At 38.8% G+C, this 26,324-nt stretch overlaps 1 protein-coding gene across 1 annotated transcript in view; it reads right to left on the reverse strand.

Moving 5' to 3' along the window:
* The window catches only part of ARHGAP15 (Rho GTPase activating protein 15), a 329,505-nt gene that overhangs the window by 263,035 nt on the left and 40,146 nt on the right, over positions 1-26,324 (reverse strand). Inside the window, exons 3-6 of the mRNA XM_086465681.1 lie at positions 19,631-19,705; positions 15,868-15,929; positions 10,460-10,547; positions 4,412-4,501 (exon numbers count right to left, since the gene is read on the reverse strand). Of these exons, the coding sequence (XP_086321807.1) occupies positions 4,412-4,501; positions 10,460-10,547; positions 15,868-15,929; positions 19,631-19,705 (315 nt within the window). The remainder of the gene's footprint in view (positions 1-4,411; positions 4,502-10,459; positions 10,548-15,867; positions 15,930-19,630; positions 19,706-26,324) is intronic.

Below are 26,324 nucleotides of genomic sequence, written 5' to 3' on the forward strand. Positions count from 1 at the left end.
TTTCTCCAGGACAGGTTCAGGATGGAGAACATGCTCTAGCTGCTCCTAAGGACCACCAGAAGCTTCGCATCCCTCTGAGTGCAAGGTGGCTTTTTTAGATTTGACTCCTCTATGCAACATCTATATTTAAAACCATACAAAGAAATCCAAATATCAACCCCAAGCCGAGCCCCTCCATATTGCATTCTCAGTGCTTCCGCTAGAGAGATCATGGAAAAGAAAATGATCCCTCCCATGGCAAAAAGTCGTGACTTAAAACATTCCTGGGAGGCATCCAGATACTATACTGATCCTACACTGTAGAACAAAATAGCTTATCATTCAGATTACGCTCTTGGACAAAGCTGGATAGCTTCAAGGACGAGGGAGTTACCCCAGATAAGCGCCATAAATGTTATTATAAATGAAACAGCTGCAAGATAAATTCTTTCATATTACACATAGGTGCAGTTGTACGTTCAGCTGTCTCACTGTTGAAATACTGTACGTCTTACACAGATTTCTCTATTTGTAAAATACACTTAGTACTTAGTTGCATATGAATGAGTAAACTCTTACAGCTGCAGTGTATTGTAACAAAACCCAGTACCACACCAGATCTATGGCAAGAGCCTGAGCACTGAACTCCAGAAATTCTTCATACAGAACCTTCCTAAAAAATGAACTTGGTAAACAGGGAAAAAAATATTAGTAGATGAAATAAAAAATGTCTGTTAGTTGAATGAATAGTGCTATTAAGAGAACAAAGCACCTTCACCAACTCATAAGTATTCTGCTCATGACCTTTTTTTGCACTCTTCACCTCTTTCCTATTTTTCCGTTTCTTTTTTGAACCATCTGAGAGAAATCTTCCAAAACCTCTTCAAGGAAATAGTCTACAGCCACAAGACTTTGTGCTAATGAAGCTCCAGAATTATGGAGCCAGAGGTCAAGAGCATGTCTTCCACGATGTCTGGGCTGAATTTGAAATTAAAAGGGATGCTTGACTTAGAGGATGAGTAAAACAGGGGAAAGAATGAACTCCAACTGAAAAGTTTACTAGCAGCAGAAAACACTGAATGGTGAGAAAATCAGTAAGCTAACCTAGTTGCTGGTGCCTCAGCAGCCATATTAGTCCTGGCTGAAAAGCAGCTCATCCTGTTATTTTCTTTTTCAGTAACCTGCATCAAAATGCACCTATCCAGTACCAAACTAAGGCAAATAAAGGAAAGAGGAGAAAGACAGAGTGACATAGGCACTGCTTCTGTTCCAGCTGCTGACTGACAACGCTGCCATCCCTTAACATGGTTTTATTTAGTTATTACAACCATCTCTCTGTAAATGACACTTAGGATTATTTAAGATTATGTTGTAATCCTTTTAATCCTCAGTGCTTTAAATTTCAGGCTAAACACCAAAGAGCAAACTAGCACTTAGCAGAAATATTTAAAGCATGTGATTTGAACATAAATCTTCTTTTATTCACCACTCCTCTGATGAAGACCCAGTGTATCGCGTCATTCAGCCAGCAAGAACAAACAGCACGGTATCTCACTGCAAACTGCTACGTTTCCCCACATCATGTGAAGCTGCTCCTAACCAGTTCTTTTCCTTGGTGCTAGCTATATCATCAATAAAATAAATGAAGGAAAATCAGGTGGTTATATTTTATACAATGTGCATATTTTCAGTTACTATTAAGGAAAATTAAAAAAAAAAAAAACAAAAACAAAACCCCACGTACTATGTTCATCGAGAACAGAAATAGATTGCATGAGCAAATTGAATAGTGTGAGAGACAGATCAGACTTATCCTGTTAAACAGGGAGTAGCTCAATTAACATGAGTGGAGTAACACTGCTGAAAACCTCATGATCAAGACCAGAAACCCAAATCTTCCTGCCTGAATATCATTTACTTGCAGTTTCCTCTTTTTTTTTTCCCTGCATCGATCATGTTTCCAATTAGTTTTCTTTATGATACTCCTATATTCCATCTTCTTGTTACCATCCATTAGCTGTCATATGCTTAGATTTTAAATTCAAGATTTCCTCCTTTTTCTTCAAACCAAAATCTCAATAGTCATTTTCTGTTTCTAATCTATAATTCATGAACTCAAATTGAGCACCCAGGCTAAATCAAACTCAAAATTCTGCATCTACTCCTAGTATAACACGTTAGCAGAAAGCAACTATTGCTCTGTTTGAATCAGAAAAGAACGTTTTATTATTCAGAAAGTAATGAAACAAAACCCCACCAACTATGCTTTGTTGGCACACTTTGAAGATATGATCATACTTATTTCTGATCATTTCAGAGTTATGCAGCTAATGTATTTAATCAAACAGCAACGCAATGCATCTATATTTAGGTCACCAAAAAAAAAATAAAAAGTCACCCATGTTCTTTTCATTTGAACAAATCTATGAATAAGTAGGCATACATTATCAATCTTATTCCCACCCACTAGGGATAAGTAGATCATCAGAAGTGTTTCCTGAAATATTCAGTATCCAGGTACGAACTGACCTCTCCGCTTTCGAACTCGCCTTGGATTCCCTCCAGACTATCTCAGAAATCTTCGCTCTCTCTCTAGTCCCCTTCCCACTCTATCTGCTCATGTAGCACCAGTCTCATTCAGTCCTCTCCTTTCCCAAAATGTCACCACTACTGATGCCAAAGCCTTCTCCTCTTTCGCTCTTACCATCTGGCTTAATCTTCTTGTAGCTCTCTGTCTAAACAATGCTCCATCCCTTTTCAAAATGTGTCTTAACATATGTCCTTCCTCCCATGCTTTTACTTCTTAATGTCTCTCCCACTCACTTATTGGCTTGAAGAAGACACGTTTTAATGGGTTCAAACAGTAGTGCATGAGTTTCCTTTCTCACATTATTCTGATTCGGCAGAGTTACGCCTCACACTAACAGAAGTGAGAAGAAAATGCATTGCAAAGTCTCCATACAACCAGTTTGGGAAATCAATAACAGAGCTTCATTTGTCTTTACATTGGAAATGTATTAGCTGCAATGAATCACCACTCCAACATGCATTTCCAAACAGAAATTATGCTCAGTGCAAAATGAGAAACAAACCCTAGAAGCTCACAAGATCTGTCAGTGTGCTCAGGGGGTTGCAGGAGTGAAGGCTGAGGTTACACTTAATCACATTCCAAGTGAAAAAGCTGAAGATTGACAGCAAAACCAAAATATTTATTCTAAAAATACCTAGGAAATGACAAAGCTCCAAGGGTTGTTTCAAGACAACCTGAAGGACGTGGGGGGTATAGAAGCAGAAGTCTCATCGTCTTGAAGAAGAGGAATATTTCTAAATATCGCACGCGCTTTAGAATGATGTCTAGAAAAATAAACCTTGAAAAAGTCTCTGTAACACCCAGTTGACCCAAAGAAGTTTCTTTTCAAGAAGCCACGTACAGCCTCTTAGGGGTTTTTTTGTGTGTGAGGGATTTTTTTCTTAAACCCCAGACCCAGGCACAGTTGGTTCCTCCAGCGTGTTTCTTTGGTGATGCTGCCAAAGGACTATCTGGTAACTAACAGTATCTTGCCCCTGACATGTCCCCTTCTGCATCTTTCCTCCCTTTATTGTTTGTATTGTTAGAAATTCTTAATGTTAGAGCTCGGGGAAACAACTCAGTTCATAAAGAATAATATTTTGGTGTGGCTTGATGCAACTTTTAGTGAAACAGAAAAAAAACAAAACCTTTCTACTGATACTCATGGGAGCTGGATTGTGCCCAAAACCTGAAGATGTTGCAATAAACTACTTTAGTCCCTAGATCCTGGAATGTTAACCTTGCAGTAACGCTTTTCTCGCCCTTTCATCTTCTTGGGCCTTGATCCTCCCTTTCAATTCAATGGGATTTAGATGAAGTAATTAAATAATATTATTTTCCATCAGTGAAGAATAGTCCTATGAGAAATACACGTCCTTCTATGCCAGCCCTGACAGAGGCAAGCTTTTAAAATCCTCCCCTCCCCTTCCAGAAATGAACCTGGGTCATCACCGTCTGAGGACCCTGACAGCAATAAAAACAAACAGAGTAACCGCACTGTGTTGGAGCAATGCTTGTATAAGCAGTCTGAAGAAGTTGTGTTTATGGAAGTCCTTTAGGTCAAGATTCTAGGCCTGAACCCAAAGCAATTACCTACTAAGTTTTAAAAACAAATTGAATATAGAGCATTAATCAATAAATCAACAGGTTCTCAAGTGTTTAGGAGACTCAGTCACCAGAAATCCTTCTCTTAGGAAAACAGTAAAGTGATGCTTGATAAAATGTTACGCTCCTGTATTGGTAAGAAAAACGCTGTATTAAGTTAGTCTCTAGTTATTAAAAAACCAAGGAAATAAAACCTACCTCTCAACTTAACAGAGCTTATACTCAAATGAGCAATGGAATGCACGTGTTGCCTCTTACCTGAAAGACATTCTTTCTGCTGGATTTCTCTGAGGTCCACTCAATGCGAGCACCACACAAATCCACACACTCAGGTTTATATCCCGGTTTCTGGAAAGAAAAAAAAAATCAACCATAAATATGACCTGACTTTTCACAAATGGGGACAGTTATCAGATCAAACAAGAATAGATCAAGTTCAAGTGACAGATTATTGTAGCACAGCTGCTGGTCTTACTGAAAAGAGTTCATTATTCCCTGGGACTATTAAATAACCACTCCTAAGGTGTCTTAACTCAGAAATAAGGTTCTTATACTAGATACATAATTTTAAAAATAATTAGATGGTTTAAAAAAAGTCTAATATAACATACAATAAATCAAAACACAAACACTGAGCAGATATTTTAAATGCTTACTTTGCAAAACCTCTTGAAAAGCCATTGGGTTTAAAGGTAAAGTTTTGTGGGTTTTCCAAATGCAAATTTAAACTGATGCAGCTGGGAAGGACAGAAATTAGACAAGAGCATACACCATATCTGCAAGACAAGCTATCTCCTTCCTCCAAACAAGTTAGCATTTCTAGCTCAAAAAAAAAAAAAATAAAAAATAGAAGGCTTCGAGGGCATGTGTGACACCCAGGAAGAGCTCAACACGAGGGCAGCTCCACACGGTTTGCTACTTTGCAATGTCAGCCCGTGCATCCTGGAGTGACACAGCTCTGCCTCCCCAGCTCCTCCGTATGGATGCAAATAATTCAAAGAGCAGATTTGTTTCCCTGTATCATTTACGTTGCTGGGAGTTGGTGTAAAGCACAATCATCCTCATTTGCCATCTAAGCTCCTTCTCCAGGGACTCTGCCTGTGCAGCAGTTCTGGCAAAGCCCACGTAGTTTAGAGTAGCCTTTGTAGATGAGGTTACTGCACATCCCAGACAACAATAAAAATACTACCGTTAACAGTATAAAGCACTAATAAGTCCCTTTTGGGTAAGATATGGAGTAATACCCACATAACATAATTAATCAGCTTGATGCATCTTTTTTGCTCAGTTGTTCTTAAGCCATTTTACCTTAAAAAATGGCAATGGCGATAAAGAAAACAGACTTAACAGAAGTTAACAGTGGCAAGTCCAGCATCAGCCACATCTTTCCAAAGATTGCTCACTGAATTTCTCTGATGTTGTTATTAAAGGCTAAAAAAAAAAATCTGTGATCTCCAGGGTGCTTTTGAGATGGGGAGAAAAGGACCTATTTAGGTTAAAAGAAGCAGAGTAAGATATCCTGGTCAAGTAATTTGCAGCCAGAGTCTTTGGCAGTTTTCAGTACTGGATTTGTAATTATGTTCTCCTTTTGCCAAACCATAAAACCACCATGGCTCAGCTCCTCTAAAACTGACAGTCCCGTGTGTCTTTGTTCCTTTTTAAATTTTTTTTTGTATTTCTTTAATAGAAAAAATATGCTGTTCAAAACAGAAGGATGTTCTTGTGGCTAAACCACCGGAAGAGCAGGGTTTGGATTTTTTTTCCCCCCAACTCTGCCTCAAACTTCCTGCCTGGCCTCCGACAAGAACTTAATCTTTCTGAATTTTTAATAACAATCAAAACTGTAGTATTGCTATTCAATTTTACAAGGATGTTGTGAAATTTAATCAGTTAGTATTTAGATGGCAAAAGGGACAAAGTTGGAAAAAAAGCGACAAACACCAAACTATTAGTACAAACAAATATTCACATTGGGGGAGGGGAGGGGGAATTTTCAATATTTTCAGTATTCCAGTACTATACTTTTATGAATAGGGCTATGGTGCCTCCTTTGACTAGGTCACTCTCCTTGGCCAGGAGATACCCCAGGGAAGTTTCCTCCCCGGGACTCCGTGCAGTGACCAGGACTGCACAGCACCGAGCAGGCAGCTCTGTAACCCATCACGAACACACACCACAGCCTTGTCAAAGTGGGTCGCCTTGCTTGCTTCAAAAAAATTACCCAAAAGGAGAGTTTGAGTCTGAAAATACTTTAACAAAGGAAGGGATCTTTATTCCACCAGCAAAAAGAGTCAAGAAATTCTGGAAACAAATCATGAGATGAAAAGGAGAGATTAAAATGTAGACAAAGCAACAGGAAATGGTTTCTTGATAGTGAGTGACACAGGATTTTCCTTAGGAAAACTGCGGTGGCATTGCACAGTGAAGTGAGAAAAAAACAAGGGCAAGTCCAAGGCAGCTTTCCAGGAAGACGGAATAGTGAACTCCATCGGATTTTACCATCTCTAATTTCTGTCATTGTACAAAAACAGATGCAGCAGCAGAACTCGGACTTCTCTGTGCACTCGGTGCACAAAGAGTTTAATTTTGTTGTTGTGGTAGTAATCTGGAGTTTGTTTCCAGCTCCGATCTCGTAATAAGCATGAAAACAGTGTACGGATGTGCATCTCCCTTTCCAGAAAGGATGGGCTGCAAGCTCACGGTGTTGGAAAGGTGAACACCCTTCTGCTATGTACAACAACCAACTGGAAAACGTCTTTTTTGGAGAATTTAGCAATTCTGCCCACAACGAGATACGAGGTGTCTATGAACACAAGACTCATGGGCACATCAGCCCTTCCGCACCTGGGGAGCTCCACACAATAGGAAACACTGCTTAAATCCACAAGGACTCCAGGAAAATTGCCTAGAAATGAATTCTGGCCTAAACATCATCCTCTTACATAGTTTACTTTCCAGTTTACGTGTTACCAGAGACACTGCAAGGAGTAAGTTAAGGTTACTGGGAAAGCCTGAGCACTCTGCGTCCTTGCTTTGTGTTTTGCAGTCAGAGCAATTATGTTATATCAATGTTGTTGGAGGGGGTTATGCTGTAAATTGGTACAAGTGTCTGCTACAATGAAATCTTCCTAAACATGAATATGGATTTCAGCAGCATTTTCACTCACTAAATTACTTTGCAGATGGGCTAATAACCTGAGGTTAAAATAACCTCTGTTGAATAAACTATCTCAGGGAATAAATAGACTACTTTTTTATTTGGTCAGAAAGACCAACTGATAACAGAATTTAACGCTGGCAAGGAAGAATGGAGCTGTGATCTGTTTAGATCACAATGTCCTTAATTTTAAATAAAAACAAGGTTCTATTCATATGAATGCTAAAAAAAAATAGTGTATGAAAAGCATGACCACAATGATCAAGGCAGCAGCAAAAGATAACGATTTAGCTATATGGGATGCAAACTTGCATTTTCAGTAATATTTGTAAACAAGATCATTTTCTGAATCTCTCCTCTGTGTGCTTTAATTGTTTGGTTCTATTACTAATAATAGTACCAGGTATTGTCACTATCTTCACCAGAAAGCTAAGGATCCCAGTCTTCTCCATGCAAATTAATAGTAAAGTTGTTATAATGAGTCCCTACAGTTGTACAAAGGAACAACAAAAATTCCTGTTAGCTATTAGTAGTTCTTTGCATTAGAATATTATGAAAGATTTTGGTAAATATAATTTTAAATCACCTCTAAATGTTATCCTATCATCAGAAAAAGAGGTATGATTAGAATGTGCTTTCATTTCCCTATCTCCTGTTGCCTTTATTGTAAGATATCATTCCTCTTATAATGATACTGTCTTTTTCTAGATTCTCACTTCATGTACAGTATTTAATAATTAATAATTAATGAATTAATATCTTTATAATACAAAGGAACATTAATCTTTTTGTTAAGTCACATCTTTTTCCTGCTAACAATAAAAATGCTTTGTTATAAGTAATACCATTGTGAATGAACATTGCCTCTGTTACATTATTTAATTAATGGTTGAGCTCCCCTTTTTCCAAAGTAAACTACAGCTGAGAAAAAAAAAAAAAAAAAAAAGAAAGAAATCGGTAAGCAAATGATATCTAATGATTCCTTTTTGTATTATTTCTTTCCACTGTCAAATTTACATCTGGTTAAATGGTTTACAAAAGAAATAAGCATTACGTTTGCTTTATCAGATGAGACCAACATCCTAGTTTCGCTTTTTTGGATGTGTGAAATTTGGGTTTAGGAAATTGGGTTATAAGATTTTGAAATTGACAGCTCTTCTTGTTTTCAAGCTTTACCCAATTTGTTTATTTACCATTGCATATAAGTTTCATGCGATACAGAGAAAATGTAACTTTAACAGCTTTTTCTCACTTGGTGAACCTTGAGTTCATAGCCCCACTGTTCAGAGCTAGCATGAAATAAAAAAAACACCTCACTTTTAATTTTTTTTTCCCCATAATGAGCAAAATATGGGATCAAAATGCCTATGTTCTTCCTAACGCAGGAAGCAGTAGATGTTATCTCACTGATTGTGAGCACTGGTGATGACTGAGGCTTCAGGGAAACTGACTTCTCGGAAGATCCTTTCTTATAACACACCTTAATTTTTTTTTTTTTTTTGAGTTAAATTGATTGAGATCTGAGCCAGAATCCCATTCTCTAGGCAGATCTTCTTTAGTACCCAAATCCTTAAAGAGCTAATGGGGATTTTAACCACGTGGAGGAGGCTCAGAACAAAATCAAGTCTCCTGTGTGTGGAATTTCTGCTGGTCTATTTCTCTCCTGGGATTTGGGTCAGAGCTTGCAAAGAGAGAGGAGAAGATGTAGCAGGCAGAAGTGTAAGACAGCTAGTAAATGATAAGATTAGTTCTAATAAGTTCACCTGAGACTTTTTTTTTAGCATAACATGTAATTCAACATTAAGGGAAAGAGATGATTCTGAAAAAATTTTGATTGAAGCTATACTGTTTTCATGGCTGCAGAAAAGTAGTGTTTTCCAGCTGTACTAGCCCAAACACAAGCAGAAAGTGCCAGATTTCACCCTTTATTTACTTTTATTGTTTCATCTCTTATTTTTATTTTTGCTACAACCTTCACTTTCTTTCCGAAAAAGTAAGGCATGAAAAGGTATTCTTTAAAGCTGATTTTATGGGAGGTGGCATTGGCAGATCAAGAATATGTAGAAGAAAAGGTTTGTATCACCTGCCACGGAAAAAATAGCTTATTGTTTGTGACTCCTGCCAAAGAGAGCACCTTTGTGGCCACCCATCATGCCAATGAGATTTGGCAGGTTTGATCAGGCCTTGAGTGCCTTTCACAACAGGGCTTTGTCAAACCTGTCCCTTTGCTGCCCACAGTGGCACACATTTACCGAATTCCCCTTTTGTTGCCCACATTCAGGTTCGTAGGCTCAAACTCAGCAGTAACTAGCACTGAAGGGATACGTGTCGTTACTGCTTGCGCAACATAGCTGTCACATCTCCGAAGAGTAAGATCAGTGGTCTTTCCTTGGGGCACAATAAAAAGGTACTGCAAATTTCACTTTGTAGTAACTACAGGCTACAGAAATTGCATTAGCTGCATTAGATGGAGTCACAGAAATGTTCAGGAAGGTTAGTGGGATATGGTAGATGTCACATTTACACTACGATAAAAAATCACTTTGCTAACTTTTAATGTTTTCTGCTTTGGTAACACCCTATATTAAGGTGCCATTTATAAATAATTTATTATTATTTATTAATGTATAAGCCACTTTATGGGATGGTAGATAACAACTTAAATTCATCTATTAAAGATGCACATACATGGTTTAATACAATTTACGTCTCACAATATCCTTTGCAACAGATTCTCATCGCATCATCTGTTAAGCATTTATTACTAATGCATTTTATAACGTACTTTATAATACGTTATTTGAGGAAGTAGCTGCATTTAGTGATCATTTTCATAAATAAGAATAAAGCATTTATAAATGGCACCTTAATTTAAAGTGTTACCTTCACATTACTAGATAGTCACTCACCATTTGTCTCACTTTGCAATTATTCTCAAAATGCACCTCTTAATAAAGGACATGCTAAGTCCTATTTCTTCTCACACACTACATCTGATTAAAAGTTTATTAAGGCATTTCCTTTCAGCTGCTCTCAAACCTTTGAAGGTTGCCAGCTCAGTCTGAATTTGTCTTATGTAAATACCAAACTTTTTATACTGAAAAAACAGTTGCAAGGAAGCTGTGTATATTGGATGGCTGATTGCCTACCAGGTTGGCCAGTGCCGGCTGCTTGGATTCTTTGTAGAATTCCATTTTCCGAGCAGTGAGAACAATCCAGGAGGTGGACCAGTTTTTCCTTAAAAATAAAATTATTTTTTTTTAAAAAAAAAGAAAAAAATCAGCAAGGTATGCAACAGGAGGTAAAAGATGCTCTATTTGTAGACTCAGTTTTTAATTATTTCACATCAGAAACAAAAATGGTCTAAAGTCAATAACGGCAAAGCACTTCCACCAATATCAATGGAGTTGCACCATCCTAATTATACCTGTGGCCTAACAAAGCTTGAAGGACTTCTTTCTCCTCATTCATGTTTTGAAGCCTGTCTATGTTACTTTTCCACCTTGGTGCCTTAACCACAGGAAAAGAGTGTGATTATTCACATGCTTAAAGTTCCCATATACTTAGATGACTTCAAAATAGCTGGTGCCCTTCTGGTAACTAATACTTGCAATAGAACCGAGAAGGAAAAATGTCATTTTGATCTGACTATACAGAGCTCAACAAAGGGTCTATTTTGAAAGGTCCCAAATACTTCCTCCTTCCCCTAAATTAAAAATTTACAGGAAAGCAAGGAAGATAAGAATGATATCCGAGAGAGGTTTAAGTAGCCATTAAACATCAGGAATTCATGGTACGGCCCTAGAGAGCTGGCAAACTGCTGCGGCCAGGGAGAAGTCAAAATACACATGGATGTGTGAAACAGTGTCGCCTGAACAGAGCAACATAATAATCAACTCGGAAGAAAATGTCATTATATATATTACATATAATGTGATGTTTCAAACCACCACATAATGATAAACAAATTGATCTAATCTGATAGAAAACTATTTTTAGATCAACATCTCAAGTTTCTCTCTCTGATTTGGGGGTCATAACATCTGATATTCATAAATACTTATAAACTCACTATTTAATTGCTTTATGTGAATGCAAATTGCAAATCTGAACATTTTAGAACAAACCTGAAAATGCGTGTGACAAACAGGCTGTTTCATGTTTATGTAGCATGTTAAAAGGAAGGAGCTGCCTGTGAGGACATGGAGGGCCCAGGGAGGAGCTGTTAGAACCCCTTTTTCCTCTCTCTTCTGTGTTCCCTAGACTCTTTGAGGTCTTTTTCTATTTAAGTATTCCTAAGTAACTCAAACGCACCCATTTTTTATTCTAGCAGAACCTGGCTTTGTTGAATTTAAAAGCCTGTAGGTCTTTTTTGCGATGCTCACTTCCAGATCCATCTCAAAGCCCTGCTGCACTCAATATGCCGTCAAACTGCACATCAGGCATAACAATAGGCAGTTTTTCTATTAATGACTTTCCTATTCAATATATTTCAGGCATCAGTTTAAGGAGCATAACCAATATTACAGATGAAGTCCTGACACCACTGGAATTATCAGAGGAACTTGCACTCACTTCACTATGGGCAGGATTTCACCCAGCATGATCTAAAGATCACCTCTAAAATATGGCCAACAAGAAGCAATAGTGAAAGAACACACTATGAAGGAGATTAATATGTCTGAAGAAAATAGGACTGCATTTTTTTATAGAATCATAGAATAATTTTGGTTGGAAAAGACCTTTAAGATCATCAGGTCCAACCATTGTCCTAACACTGACAAGCACACCACTAAACCACATCCCTAAGCACCACATCCCCATGTCTTTTGAACACCTCCAGGGATGGTGATTCTACCACCTCCCTGGGCAGCCTGTTCCAATGCCTAACCATTTTTTCAGTAAAGAAGTTTTTCCTAATATCCAATCTAAATCTCCCCCGGCACAACCTGAGGCCATTACCTCTTGTCCTGTCATTAGTGACTTGGGAGAAGAAACCAACACCGGCCTCAATACATCTTCCTTTTTTGGCAGTTGTAGAGAGCAATAAGGTCTCCTTCTCGGCCTCCACTAGGCTAAGCAATCCCAATTCCCTCAGACACTCCTCACCAGACCTGTTCTCCAGACCCCTCACCAGCTTCGTTGCCCTTCTCTAGACATGCTCCAGCACCTCAACATCTTCCCTACACTGAGGCGCCCAAAACCACACACAGAACTCAAGGTGCGGCCTCACCAGTGCCCAGTACAGGGGCACGATCACCTCCCTGCTCCTGCTGGCCACGCCATTGCTCATACAGGCCAGGAGGCTGTTGGCCTTCTTGGCCACCTGGGCACACTGCTGGCTCACGTTCAGCCAGCTGTTGACCAGCACCTCCAGGTCCTTCTCCGCTGGGCAGCTTTCCAACCAGTCCTCCCCAAGCCTGTAGCGCTGCGTGGGGTTGTTGTGACCCAAGTGTAGGATCTGGTACTTGGCCTTGTTAAACTTAATACACTTGGCCTCGGCCCATCGATCCAGCCTGTCCAGGTCCCTCTGCAGAGCCTTCCTACCCTCGAGCAGATCGACAATCCTGCTTAATTTCGTGTCATCAGCAAACTTGCTAAGGGTGCACTCGATCCCCTCATCCAGGTCCTTGATAAAGATATTAAACAAGACCGGCCCCAACACTGAGCCCTGGGGAACACCAGGATTAAACTGGATTTAACACCGTTTACCACGACACTCTGGCATTGGCCATCCATCCAGTTTCTAACCCAGCAAAGAGTGCACCTGTCTAAGCCATGAGCCATCAGCTTGTCCAACAGAATGCTGTGAGAGACTGTGTCAAATGCCTTACTGAAGTCCAGGTAGACAACATTCACAGCTCTTCCCTCATCCACTAGGCAATGCCATGTTAATAGGGAAAAAATAGAGAGACATGGAGAAAGAAACAGCAGAGTTTTAGAAAAGAACCTGACCATCACTGACAAATATTTCCCCACAAAAGGACAATGTTTGTAAGTCACTCTGAATTTTTCAGCTCAATATTACCACTATAAAGCTGTAACCTTAACTAACATGAACTATGGTCATAGCTGTGGATTGTATATATTGGCACAAAGAACAGTTCAGCCTCAGTTGTTTATTTTTTAAACTATGCTTGGGAAACAAGTGCTGTAGCTGAGAATCACCATCAAGGTAGTGAATACAAGTTGTCTATTGGTAAACACAACTTCAGTTCTTTTTCATTTTTGCTATTTTTTTTTCCTAATCAAAAAAGTTCTTGTAAGTGCACAGGGGAGTAAGCAGCCAAGCATGCTATGTGCCAGTTTAAACAGATTTTCCTATGAGTTGGATATCCTGGATAAATATGGATTACCAAAGGATTAAAACCCTTGGGACACAGCTTAGATTCAGTACCCAATCTACACCAAATGCTTGACATTAGCTGTGGAAAGGGACATTTCTGTGTCACAGACACTTCTGCTAGCCAGAGTGCTGCTTGCTTCAGCCACTTCTGGGGCAAGTTTTTCTAGCTGAGAAATAGAAATCAAAATTGCATTTTGAGGTCCAAGGCTTTTTTGTGCAAACTTCTATAAAGATTCAAATTTCTGAATGAATTAAGTGGGAAGTTTACCAAGATTTGAAAACATTTCATTTCAACCTGGGCCCAATTAAAATAAAAATAAAATTTTAAAAAAGTGCAGTTTTGTTTTTTGCAAAAAGAATTCAAAACCAAAGAAATAAGAAGTCAATCACAGGTAAAACATCTCACCTGATGTAATTTAAGAAATACTTAAGTTTCATTCTGAATTTGAAGGGGATAGTGCTTTAATTCCTAAATTTGGTGTTCTTGCAAGAGACTGTACTAATTATAGAAGCTACAAGAATGCAGCTGAATTTCACCATATTATCTCCAAGAAGATTCCCCCCGCCCCCCTCCCCGCCAAACTTAAATTCCCCAGGTCTTTATTCCATAGTTGTTTCATCTAAAACATTTTAAAATAAAAAAATCATTACTTTTGTCATCTAAAGTTAAAAGGTGTATAAACTAGACATTATTTTTATCAGATTGTCCATAAAGATGTCTGTTAGTTTTTAAAAAAATAATCCTTTAAAGTGTATTAGTCTCTGTACAGACGGGCACACTTTGTATTCCATGGGATACACGCAGTGACCTAAGGTTTTCAAACTCCTTAGAGTCAGTTCGCAACATTCTATTTTCCCTGTGCAGCGCCAACGTTATCAAAGAAATTTCTTCCAGCCGATGAAATTCAGGTGAGTGAAAGGGGACAAAGTGTGCGCAGAGTAGCTTAATCCCCTCTGCCTGTATAAAGAGACATAAATATCAGTATGCGGAGCAGAGCCAGCTGGAATTGGGAAGGGTATCGTGCGAATGTGTCTGTGGAGCTACACCGCCGGTGTACTACCTGCTCTTGTCCATGGCCAAGAGCCCCTGCGAGGTGCGACTCGGCTCTTGGGGGGCTGCAAAAGGAGCCCCGAGCTCTGCGGCTACATATGCATTCTGTCAAACGAACACCTGATGGCAGCACGTTATAGCTTCAGTGGTGCTCACAATCTCTGAGGCTATTTAAAAATATGAGCTTGTTCAGGGCTGTTCAAAAATGCGAGTGGCTGAGCTATGTTGCCTCCTCCCTGTGCCTGCGCCGGCGCTCAACGCCAAGCCATGGAGGTGCTTTGTGCCAAGGGTCCCCCATGCACCGGGGAGGTAAAACGCCCGCCTCGCCTGGGTCTGTTCGCCGGTGGTGCCCAGCTTGTGCACGATCTGCGGAAGCTTCTGCCAGTGCCCAAAGTGGGGGATCAAGTATTAACGGCTTCAATGCCTTTTCCCCAAATACCTGCGTCTGGTGGTTCCCAGCTGCAGCAGGCTTGGCCAAGCGTTGGGAATGTTCTTGCTTCAAGCGAGAGGTTGGACTAGGTGACCTCCAGACTCCCTTTTTAACGTGCGTTTCTAGGATCCTTATGATTTAGCACTATTTAGGTATGGGAACTTATTGCTCGGATCCTTTCTCCAGGCAGAAAACGTAATATTTCACATTACTTTCTCATCAGTAGCATACAGTGCTGGTCACATCTCTACTACTCCATTACAGGCTCTAAGTACAGCAAACCATAGCAAATCCTTCCAGGAAAGGCAGCATGAATATCCACATTACTTTCAACACAGTGTTAAGTAAGTGCTGACCACTTTTGTCTTGACATGCCTGTGGCAACACCACTTGGTGGGTTTCTCCATCCTATCCTCAACCCCTCAAGCACACATTCAGCACTACAAATGTGCCCACTGGAAAATGTATTATTGTTTTGCCTGATGCCTTAAGGTTGTCCTTAATATGTGTATAATACATATAATATAAAGGCTAACATGAGGCATGCTCGTTTCATACATGAGCCCACTAGCTGCTCTCACTTGGTTTCTGGGACTGTAACCATACGTTGGTTTAATACTGAAACAAAGGCAGTTTGGCTCTCAGCAGCAGTAGTAGCTATACATCCTTAAACATGCATCGACTCTGAATTTTTGCAACTGGTAAGTTCTGTAACATTCACATACAATACCTTAATTTCTTGCCACCGTCTGCTATTTTAGCTTTTAGAAGATATCCTTCTTTCTCCACTACCTATAAGAAAGAAAAAAAAGCATCATGACTATATCGTTTATTCAGATGAATGAATTCACTTAGTACACACATAAGAGTCTGCATCTGATCTAGTGTGGGGGCATTTACCACTAGTTCAGTTTAGTCACCTATTATTTCCAATATAGTCAGTTCTTTCGAAAATTTGCAAACAACATATAAAGTCACAAAAAATTAACCTGGAAAAAAACCCAGTAATATTCTATTCATTGATTGAGAAGAAATTTGTTTTAAAACAAGCAAAGTTTCTAACTCTAAGTAAAAAATGAGTTGAAAATATACTGCAAGTAAATTGTATCAAGGTCTCATTTCATATGTTGAGTTTCAGCAACAGTTATGAGGGACACACCATACTTTTGTAGATGCCTCTTGCTTCTTATATTCTAAAGAGTCATGTTTAGGGGTAACCAATGTCACAGAAACATCAAATATCTGTATGACAGGAAAAGTTACATTGCCTTCATAGGTGCCACATTTTGCTTTGAGTCAGCAGCAAATCAAGGCTCATGTAAGATGTTAAAACGCATCACGATTTTAAGTGGTGCTGTCTGTCAGATGAGCTCTGGTATCGAGGCGCTCACCCCAAACAGCTCTTAGAAGGTCACACTTCCTTGGAGTGTGTGCGGTCACGTGCAGGGAGAACTTGTCTTCAAGTTTCCAGCTGAACTAAATGATCTTGTACTATGGGGTAGAAAACCTCATTGAGTGGTTCTGTCCATGCCCGACATACAAGCTGAAATGGGAAGGATAACAAAGGAACACACAGCTGTGTGGTGCATTCTCCAAAAAACGCCCAGCGAGGCAAAGCCCTTGGCTATTCCCTATACAAAGCAGCGTGGGACATTAGCAACCTGATGTCACCTCTGAAGATCCCATGCCCTGCTGTTGCTATTCCTGAAATCTGGTCCCTTTTCTGTGGTGTTAGAACAGGCTAAGGGCTCTGCTGGTTTGCAGGCGGCTGCGACACCTAGTTGTAGGGCACCAACGTTGAGCTTGAGTTTCAGCACATTAGAAGCAGTCCCTGGGCTTGCTCTTTTGTATACATTTCTCTCTCCTAATTTGTGCTCCTCCACATCTATGAACCCTTTCCTTAAGCAAGAGGCTGTTGCAGACACTTGGTTCTCTCTGATCTGCTGAACCAGTCCTTGTACAGCTGCGATATAGAATTTGGGACAGGGGCTATTTTTTGCTACGTAAAATTATATTTAAAAACTAAAAACCAAACAAAACGAGATGACTGGTCTTCAGCCAAACTCATTGACCCGCCTCATGAAGTCTCATCAGCTAAGGATGTCTGAACTGCGTCAGTAACTGGAAGAGAAGCAAAATCATGCTTCAGAATGGGTCTATTTTCCCTTTCAAATGCTACTGAGCCAATGCCTGAAAACTCCACGTGGTCTTTATAGTAAATTGTGTCACAAGGAGCTTCTGTAACAATTTCAGTAGAATGTTGCTGCCTGCAAAACCATTAAACAGCAATAAAACATGCTTTAACATGCAACATAAGGATTTTTAAATCAAACGTATCTGTTTTAACCGTCTAATATGTTTAACTATCTCCTTAGATTTTATTTGTTGCTAGTACACAGCATATAATGAAATCTATGCTGTGTACATATCTGTTTGTACCTATGAAAAGGTCTGTAGACAATGATTTAGGTGACATTCTCAAACGGGTACAGCAGGATTAGTGTGTGCATTTTCTGTAATTTGTACTTATCTCATGCAAATTCCTGTCATGCATATCATTGCCATAGAAAACCCAGAGAGGAAGTATGTAGGGATTATTGTGCAGAGTCATGTCACTATTTATCTAGTGATGGATGGATGAATTATTAGGGCTAAAATAGGACTTAATCCCCATCTTCACCTACTTTTTTTTTTTTTTTAAAAAATCAAACTTACTCTACATCTTTCGCTATTTTTCTTCCCATTCTAACCTTTCATTTTTGTAGTGTAAAATTCTGGAGCTTAGCCAAGGCCAGAGATGCCAAATAACATATGAGAAAGGTTATTCTTTTTAATATTTCTACCCATCTGGAAACAGAAATTGGGAGGAGCATTGGCTAACCATCGAAGCTGCTGATGGCTTCTCTGAATCAGACCCAAAATCTCGTGCTTTTAAAGTTTACCAACCACCCTTCCCAAACAGTTATTTTAACCAATCCAAAACTAAAAGCAAATGTGATTTTTCAACATCAGGTCTGAATCACCTCTATTCTCACGTTTTGTGAAGTTAAAAACTGGATGTGCTTCCAGATGAAAATATTGCTGCTCAGTCATATTTTCCTTATAATTGTCTTGAGCTAGAGTATCGAATCCAATAACAAATGCTGGGCATATAAAATATCCTGATTTAAATTACATTGCTCAAATCTGCCATTTGTTTTAAATTAAATGCCTCGAAAATACGAGATCTTCAATTATTATGAGACCTCTCACTGCTAAGCAAAGTAACTTTCATATATATTACTTAAATTGGATGAGTATAGGTCTTTAAAAGAAATTAGCATGGTCTTCATTAATTGATATTGTGTACAGTTTTCTCTGTAATTAGTATAAAGGGCATTTATGGAATTACAAAGCAACTTTACCACAAAGACAAATAAAAAGATTTCTAAGATGACCCTAATATTTTTATAACCTCTGTTTGGGGTGGTATATTCCTCTTGTTTAACATCTGTTAATAGCCCCTTTTCTGTTGGGCTGGTTTTCGGGAAAATGCTTCCAAGACAGCTCAGGATCAACTTACAAAACTTCTGCAAATGGATGATATTAGGTTAAAAGAATACCGAATATATCCTAATGATATGCTCTGTTGTTTCTGTCTCAATAAATATCATCATTTGTTGTTAAGCTGCTGCCCTTCCTGCACCTTTTCAACATATGGAAGGTTGAGAAAATGACCCAAAATGCCCTGAAGAATTAGCATAGAAATAAAAAAAAAATAGAATTATTATGTGGGGTTTTGTTTGCTTGCTCGTTTGCTTTTCAATTTGCTTTTTAGAAGAATATTCAAGACGAGAATAGGCATGTGTAAATATTTGAGTTTCTAAATAATAATAAAAAAGAGTCTCATGAGCTAACAATATTAGAAACTATAATGAAAAATAATTATCACTGTATCACATATAGGTTTTATAATTTTCTTAATTAGAAGAATTCCACGCTTCTGAACTTACCTGATCCTGAAAAGTTTGTGTAAGTAAAAGTAGACTGATACCAATATTTCTTTCATGACTCTGTACTTGCATATTTATTTTCTTTTAATAGAAAAACCTCTATGCTTCTCATTCCCCCTGGATTCTTTTAACATCAAGGAAAAATTTGCTAAATTTTGTAATGACTTTTACTTATAGAAATTGATATGAATATTAAAAACACCTTAATACAGGCAAAGACAGGACAATGACATTGTTGCGTTCCTTTATACCAAGTATTAATACTGATGAACCATCAATCTAGTACAACCGAATTAACAGCAAAGTCAAGCTATATAAATGGCTTTGTACCTTCTAAAATTACTCTTTTTATTGATTAATCAAAGTCCTTCAAATCCCTTAACATCTTGAGGCATCCAAAGCCTCATGTATTTATCCTTTAGTAAAGCGCGTGTAACATTTACATTATAAACATTTGAAATAACAAGAGTGATTTATCAGTTCTATAGAGCAATTCCTTACCGTGTGGTCCTGTGTACTAATGATGTCTGCAAGCGTTAAGTTATGTTGGGAATGATTTCTTCTATGACGATTTACCTAAAAATAAAAGAAATAACTCAAGGATTTCAATTCAGAAGAGATTCAAATACATTCAGGTAAAAATGGACCAATAAATTTAATTACTGGGCATGCACAGCATGCATTGGATGGAGTTTTGGAAACCTGGTTGCTTTCAGTACCACATTTCTGTGAAAACTGGTGTTCCTCTGAGCCCTGTGTACTTGAAACCTGCAGCCGTTAAACTCTGAACATCTCTGGTATAAATATGTTCCTTTGTGACGTCACATTGGCAAATTTACCTAAAAATTAACTAACTCATAATAATAATTTTAAATTATGACTCCTCCCTCAGGAATCTCAAAAGTTGCTTAACTGGTTAGGTGCTCTTAAACCCATTTTAGTGAAATGGGAAAGATGCTAATTATAACCTCAAGGGCACAAAGCAAGTCAATGATGAAACCAGAAAACCATTGGGAACAAACGCATAAAGTATCTCCTACGTTTAAACTGGTTATTTCTAAACTCTCCATGACTGGAAGGCTGCAGCAATGCTGGACTCTGGTTCTACAATTGTTCCGAAGTACTGAGTCCTTGATTTCCTCCAGTTCCCTCTTTTTTTGAGAGGAAGCCAGTATAACAATCTGTGACTTAACTCTGGAAAATTATTGCATTATACCAGAAACTATTAAGACTAAATAAAAGTTTCATCACAAATCAAGTGTTTGGCAGAGCCCAATAGCATTTTACTTCCTTACAAATCTGCAACAAAGAACAGGTCGCCCATAAGGGTGTCAGGGTGTGCCTATGTGTATGCGTACGTGTATGTATATATATATAAATATAAAACTTTTACTCTTTAAATTCAATGTCAGTCAATAATAATAATATAATTCGGAGTTGGGATCCTGGAAAATTCAATTATCTCCTCTTTTAACTGAAGCCAAAAAGCAAACAACAAAATATAGTCTTAACTAGTTTCCACTGTATTCATCATAATGCATTCTCTTTTTCCCTATTAAAACAGAGTTAACCAAAAGTCATAATGTATTCTGTTTATATTCAAGTGTCTGAATATAGAAAATGTTCTTAATTAATCCAGAGGGCCACGCTCAAAAAACAGTTAAACATATTATGATCCCATATTTTTTCTCCACACATTGCTTTCATGTTTATTTGTAAGCACTAACATTTTTAAGCCTTGAAATCTATATCCTAGATATTGCTCTACTCTCCTAGTCAGAGCTAATGAGCTTAATGAATTGCCAGTTCTAAATTTAATACAAACATTTCAAAGAAAGAGATAAAACATTCTTCACAATTCAAAAGTTTCTCTGACCTATTTATGAAGAATATCACTTAACAATTTCATTAAGGGTGAGTAACAGCTGGTGACATGGCTGTGTCCTAAAGTGTTTTTCTCTCTTAATATTCTGCATCTTAAGCAATCGAGCTTTCATAAGAAATACTTTAGTTAGTGGCAGTCCCTCCTTTGGGGAGAAAAAAAATGTCAGACCACATTTTCTGTATTTTGCAATCTTGTTTTCAGGAGTGTCATGTTCCTGTTTTATTAGCATGTAGGGTAAACAAGAATGATTTGCTGATGCTATTGAGAGAACTTCTAAGATTACAGTCTCTCTATTTAGATTTTGGATGGAACTTAATATTAATGCAGGCAGAGGCATGTATGTAAATTCAAAATAAATTAATTCAATTTATCTTTATCTTTACTGCTCAACAACTCTGAAGGTTCTATAGTGCTCAAGATATATAACTAAACTATTCAGGTCTAGATCACAGAAAGACTTTCTTACTCAGATCCCCCGTTCTAATTATTCCTTAACATACAACAGAGCATATTGCCCCGTGATGCTTTCTAAAATATATTCTGCACTCATCCAAATTAAATAACAAGACACACCACCACTCCACACTATCTATTTTAACATTCAGCTGCTGTCTCCAGGAAGCATACGTGTCTGTTGGGGGCCCTATACGCAACTTTGTGAAGTGTACAGCACCGATCAGAGCTTTCGGTCTGGTCTTTGGTTCAACGATCAGAGCATTAGCGAAAGAATTGCTAACATTTGATACGTGCTAAAAAGAATATATCAGAAAGCACCAAATTCCACCCGCAATCGAAAGAAGAAAGGAGACAGTAAAAAAGTACTATTTTTGTAGTTCTAGCAAATTATTAGTGGTAGTGTAATAACAAGACAACAGTAAGATTTCCAGGAAATAGAAAAGGAGAAAAAAAAAAAATTACATTCCAGTTATTGATGATATTACGTGCATTAAAAATCTCTTCACTGTTTGCAAAGCAGAAATGTTAAGGAAAACTGCACGTGTACAGAGAGAAAGACTGGACCTCTCACCTGATTATTTAACCTGATACTTTCGCTAAAAACAGAAGTGTTTCTCTTATAGGGCAAAATTAAGGTAAATTACATTATTTTGTAGCCCAGCAATGAGCAATCTCACATTAGAAAGTCCTGAAGCTCCGAAGTCTGAATCTAGTTACAGAAATACAACCAAAATCCACAGTTATGTAAGCTGAGATCAAGCTCTTCTGGAAAAATACCCCAACATATTTGGCTTACAAATGTAATTAATAGAAGCTTCAACAAAGTTCTTACTTATTTCTACCAGCTTTTTGGTTTGGAAAAAGGACTTCTAAAAAATGAACCAAAACAGCTTGGAAAAAACCTCAGCAAAGGAGGTAATGTATTCTTTAAGACTGATTTTATAAAATTCCAGCAAGCCTTACACAAATTTGATCTTAAATATATTTTGCAAATAGTGCCGAATGAGTGAGTTGTGCCGCTTCCTTTACTATATATTCAGTTCAATGTTAAAATGTTCTTAGCAGAGCCTGGGTGACAGCGGTCAGAACACTTCTCATGTTTCAATATACTCACAATTTTCAGTGGTCTACCAAAATATTCAAACAGAAGCATAGGGTCAATTATTTTTATTCTTTCATTCAATTTTTAATAAAAAGACCATAAAGGAGATGTTTTGAGACCTCTTTTTTCTATATACCTCCATTCAATTACCCTAATAAAGTGAAGAAAAATCTGAGAAATATCTGTCACAAGTCCTCTACCTCACCTCTCAGGGTATGATGAAAGGCAGAGATTTACAGGAGAAGTTCGTGAGATCCCTTTTTGGGAAAGGCAGCTTATCAGCAGTTTTCTGATTTGATGAACATTCTTCAGTCAGCAACAATGTCACCTGCAGCATTAAAAATCCACTCTGCGAGCGCTCGCAAGGCTACGGGCAAGTCTGGTTTTGTTAAATTCAGCCTCAGCAGCCCCCCCTTCCCTTAGCTAAAGGGTATCCATCTCCTACCAGGGTTATTTCAGCATCCAAGCACTACGCCTTCATCATCCTTTCTACAAAGGCAAAGCCTCCATTACATATGCCTGGTATCCCAGCGTGAAGGGACAACCATCTGACAACTGCTGTTTTAACACTGATGAAGTAAAATACAATAACCTGATGTTTAATTTCATTTCTTTCCATGTTCCCATTTGTTCTTTAAATTCTCCCTCTTTTTGTGGGAATTCATCACGACTAACTCATTGCCAGTCTCTTCAAATAGCGTGGCGTTGATTTAAAAAGAGACTTAGAGAACAGATTTGGATTTTATTTCCCATTACAAGCGTATTTCTGACCTAATTCATCTAGTCAACGAGAAACAGCATACTTCTTTTTGATTTCAACCAAACCTAACTAAACCAACTAGCATTTCTCAAAAGGCCCAGACAGGCTGCTCTAGTGCAAAGTACAGACAATTAGTTATTTCCTGAAACACCACTCCGAGTTCACTTCTATCAGTAAATAATTAAGATAACTGTAAGACATTTCTAAGCTGTTTCCAAGATCATCAACTATTATTCACCACAGGTTATTTACCCGCAAATTTCACCTACAAGCAGCCTTGGAAAACTATGGTTCGTTCAAGCAAGCAGCACCTGGTGCAGCAGAGCTGTGCTTTGGATGAGAAACCCTTGGATGACATCTACCTGCTGGGTTCTCCATCAATCACTGTACTGCTTTATCAAGGAGAAGGTTCTCATGGAGATTTTGTTTGATTTCTACCAAAAAATTTTGTCACATTGTTCATGCTTTCATTTACCTGTTTAGGGGGGTAACTATCGTTTTGTTTCATCCTACCCACACTGCAATCATGTATATGCAGATTCCTTTATGAACACCCAAAAAAAAGGAGAAAGCCCCTACTCTTGAACCTCTACTACCGTGTGTTGCTCCGCTCTGGACCTGATCCAGCAAAGCACTCTGCAATGGGCTTAAGTGTTTTCCTGGATCAGGGCCAGAACACTCCATTCTTTATAGGATCGAACTTACTGGTGGCGGCTTGAAACTTTGCAATAAAAATACAAACCGGTCACATAAACTTTCGTGAAAACCATTCCCTCAACAGACAAGGAGGGGTGATACCCGATTTAGTGATGTCTGTGGTCATTTTGTTCCCAGTCAATCCCATACTGCAGTGACAGCTCATAATTGCTCAGATAGGGAAACTTAACAAAAATGTATTGTAGCATTTCTTAATTGCCCCATCCCTTGAAAGACACCTAGGCAATGGCAAGAGAAAGGAAAATCCTGTAACATTTCACTCACTGCCGTGCTCAAAGCAATTTGGTTTGTTTTAAAGACCCAGTCTTGGGCAGTATGGCAAGTCCATTACTATCTACAGAAACTATTTGGAAACAGCTCTGCTATGATACTGTTTCGTTCCTGCTGTGAAAGGCACTGAGAAAATCCCATGGGGCTCCTCACTTGGAGATGCTCCTTTGTCATCTCAGCAGATAAAGGATTTTGGTCTATTCTCGAGAAATGGAGGCTGTCAAGAAACAGCAGGAGCAATCCCCTTCCCTCCTGGCCCACTGCTGAGGATGCTGTCGGTGCATTGGAGCTGTGCAATAGCTCAGCAGAAACCCCCATTCAGTCCCAGGGAAAGCTCCTGTGTCCCAGCGGGCTCCTTGCCCACTGCCATGGCCACTGGTGCTCCTGGTTTGCTCTGGAGCTCTCCTGACACCATCCTCCAGGGGGTTATGTTAGAACCACATGATTGGGGTTGGTTTTTTTTTTTATTATTTTCCTTCTCATTTGTCCCAGAGAGATTTCTTCAGAAGAAAAGGCAATGAAGACTGCAAGGCAGTATAACGTGACATTAGCACGCTCTGCTTTTTTTTCTAAGGCTCGCAGAGAGACAGGCACAAGGTGCAGTTTCAGTCCTTCCCCCACCAACGCACATTTGCTCCTCACCCTCCATCCCCAGGCCCCTGAAAACTCATTACTACGCAGGTGACCAAATGTTTTTCTCTGGAATAAGGACCTGCATGGATGGAGCTTTTGTGCACTGGCTACAGACCAGATAATCTCTCTATGCATCATTTAATAAGAAAACCACTTCACAGTCCTTACAGGCTTGAGTTTGTTATGTATGACATACTCTCAGCAGAATCTGCAGACTGAAATCAGCGGGGGAAAAAAAAAGAAAGCAGGATTGTGTTGCATTCCCCCTGCATGTCTCCCTTTGAGCACACTGCCCTCGATACTCAGTTCAGATCTCCAGAGCCTGTGAAAATAATGATAATGGTTTTGCTTCCCTTGACCTCTTGCTCCCTTATAAATCAGAATCCTATAGACCTTTCCCACAGTGCGAGGGTCCTCCTTCGTATTCGAGCCTGTGAAGGTAGGTATTTTATATCAAGACAATTTAATCACGTGGGCGTGCTCCCTGGCTTCAGAACTTGCTGTAGATAAGCACTGCAGTGCTTTTACTGTGGGAGCATCTCGATTTATTCAGCTGCTTCATTCATGAAATAAGAGCAAAATAATTATTCCGATCCTAGTTTAAATTTCAGACGGTTTTAAGATGAGCTGATTCTCTGATCAGAGAATGAATAGTCATGAGTTTGATTACAAAGAGTGGTCTGTTTGAAACTATGTCATCTTCTTTCCCAAAATCGTTGGAGGGGTGATCCAAATTTAGGGTACCTAGTTTGGGTTAATATTTTAACTCTGAGGATAAGCCTACATCAGTCACTAGCTACTTTTCTCCACTAATGGCTTGCTGTTTCCCAGGAGCAGATTTTCCCTAGAGTGGGAGCCCTTTTGTTCCTCTCTAGCTACTCAAATGGACTTTGAAATTTGTCCAATTGATCCTTGCTTTGAGGGAGTCCCAGCTGATGTAGTTGGCTTCATTTTTAGCCTTTTCAGGAGCAGGAGATCTGCCAAAATCATATGTAGAAGAGGAGACAGCTACAAAAGGTTCTCACCACCCATATGAGTTCAGGAAATCCTAAGGCTGCTCTAAATTTGACTGCAGGTTGCTCAGATTCATGCACCTGGGGATCAAACCATCACAAAGGGGCCAACAGTTGTGTTGCCTCTAATCCTCAGGATTTCCAACTGGAAATCAAAGTGGAACCTGGTCTCAAAGCTTCAATATGCTTTAGTTGTATTAAATACATCACTCATTCATTCAAGAAATGTATTTGTACTAACCTTTCCTATTATAGCCTGCAATATGTAGCGCACACCATGACAGTATTCATCTGGCCATACATAAAACCGTATATTATAGAATAAAATATATCGATAAGTTTCCTATTCAGATTTTTCT

The sequence above is a fragment of the Leptosomus discolor genome, chromosome 5 (assembly GCF_034619465.1).
Source record: "Leptosomus discolor isolate bLepDis1 chromosome 5, bLepDis1.hap2, whole genome shotgun sequence".
NCBI lineage: Eukaryota > Metazoa > Chordata > Aves > Leptosomiformes > Leptosomidae > Leptosomus > Leptosomus discolor.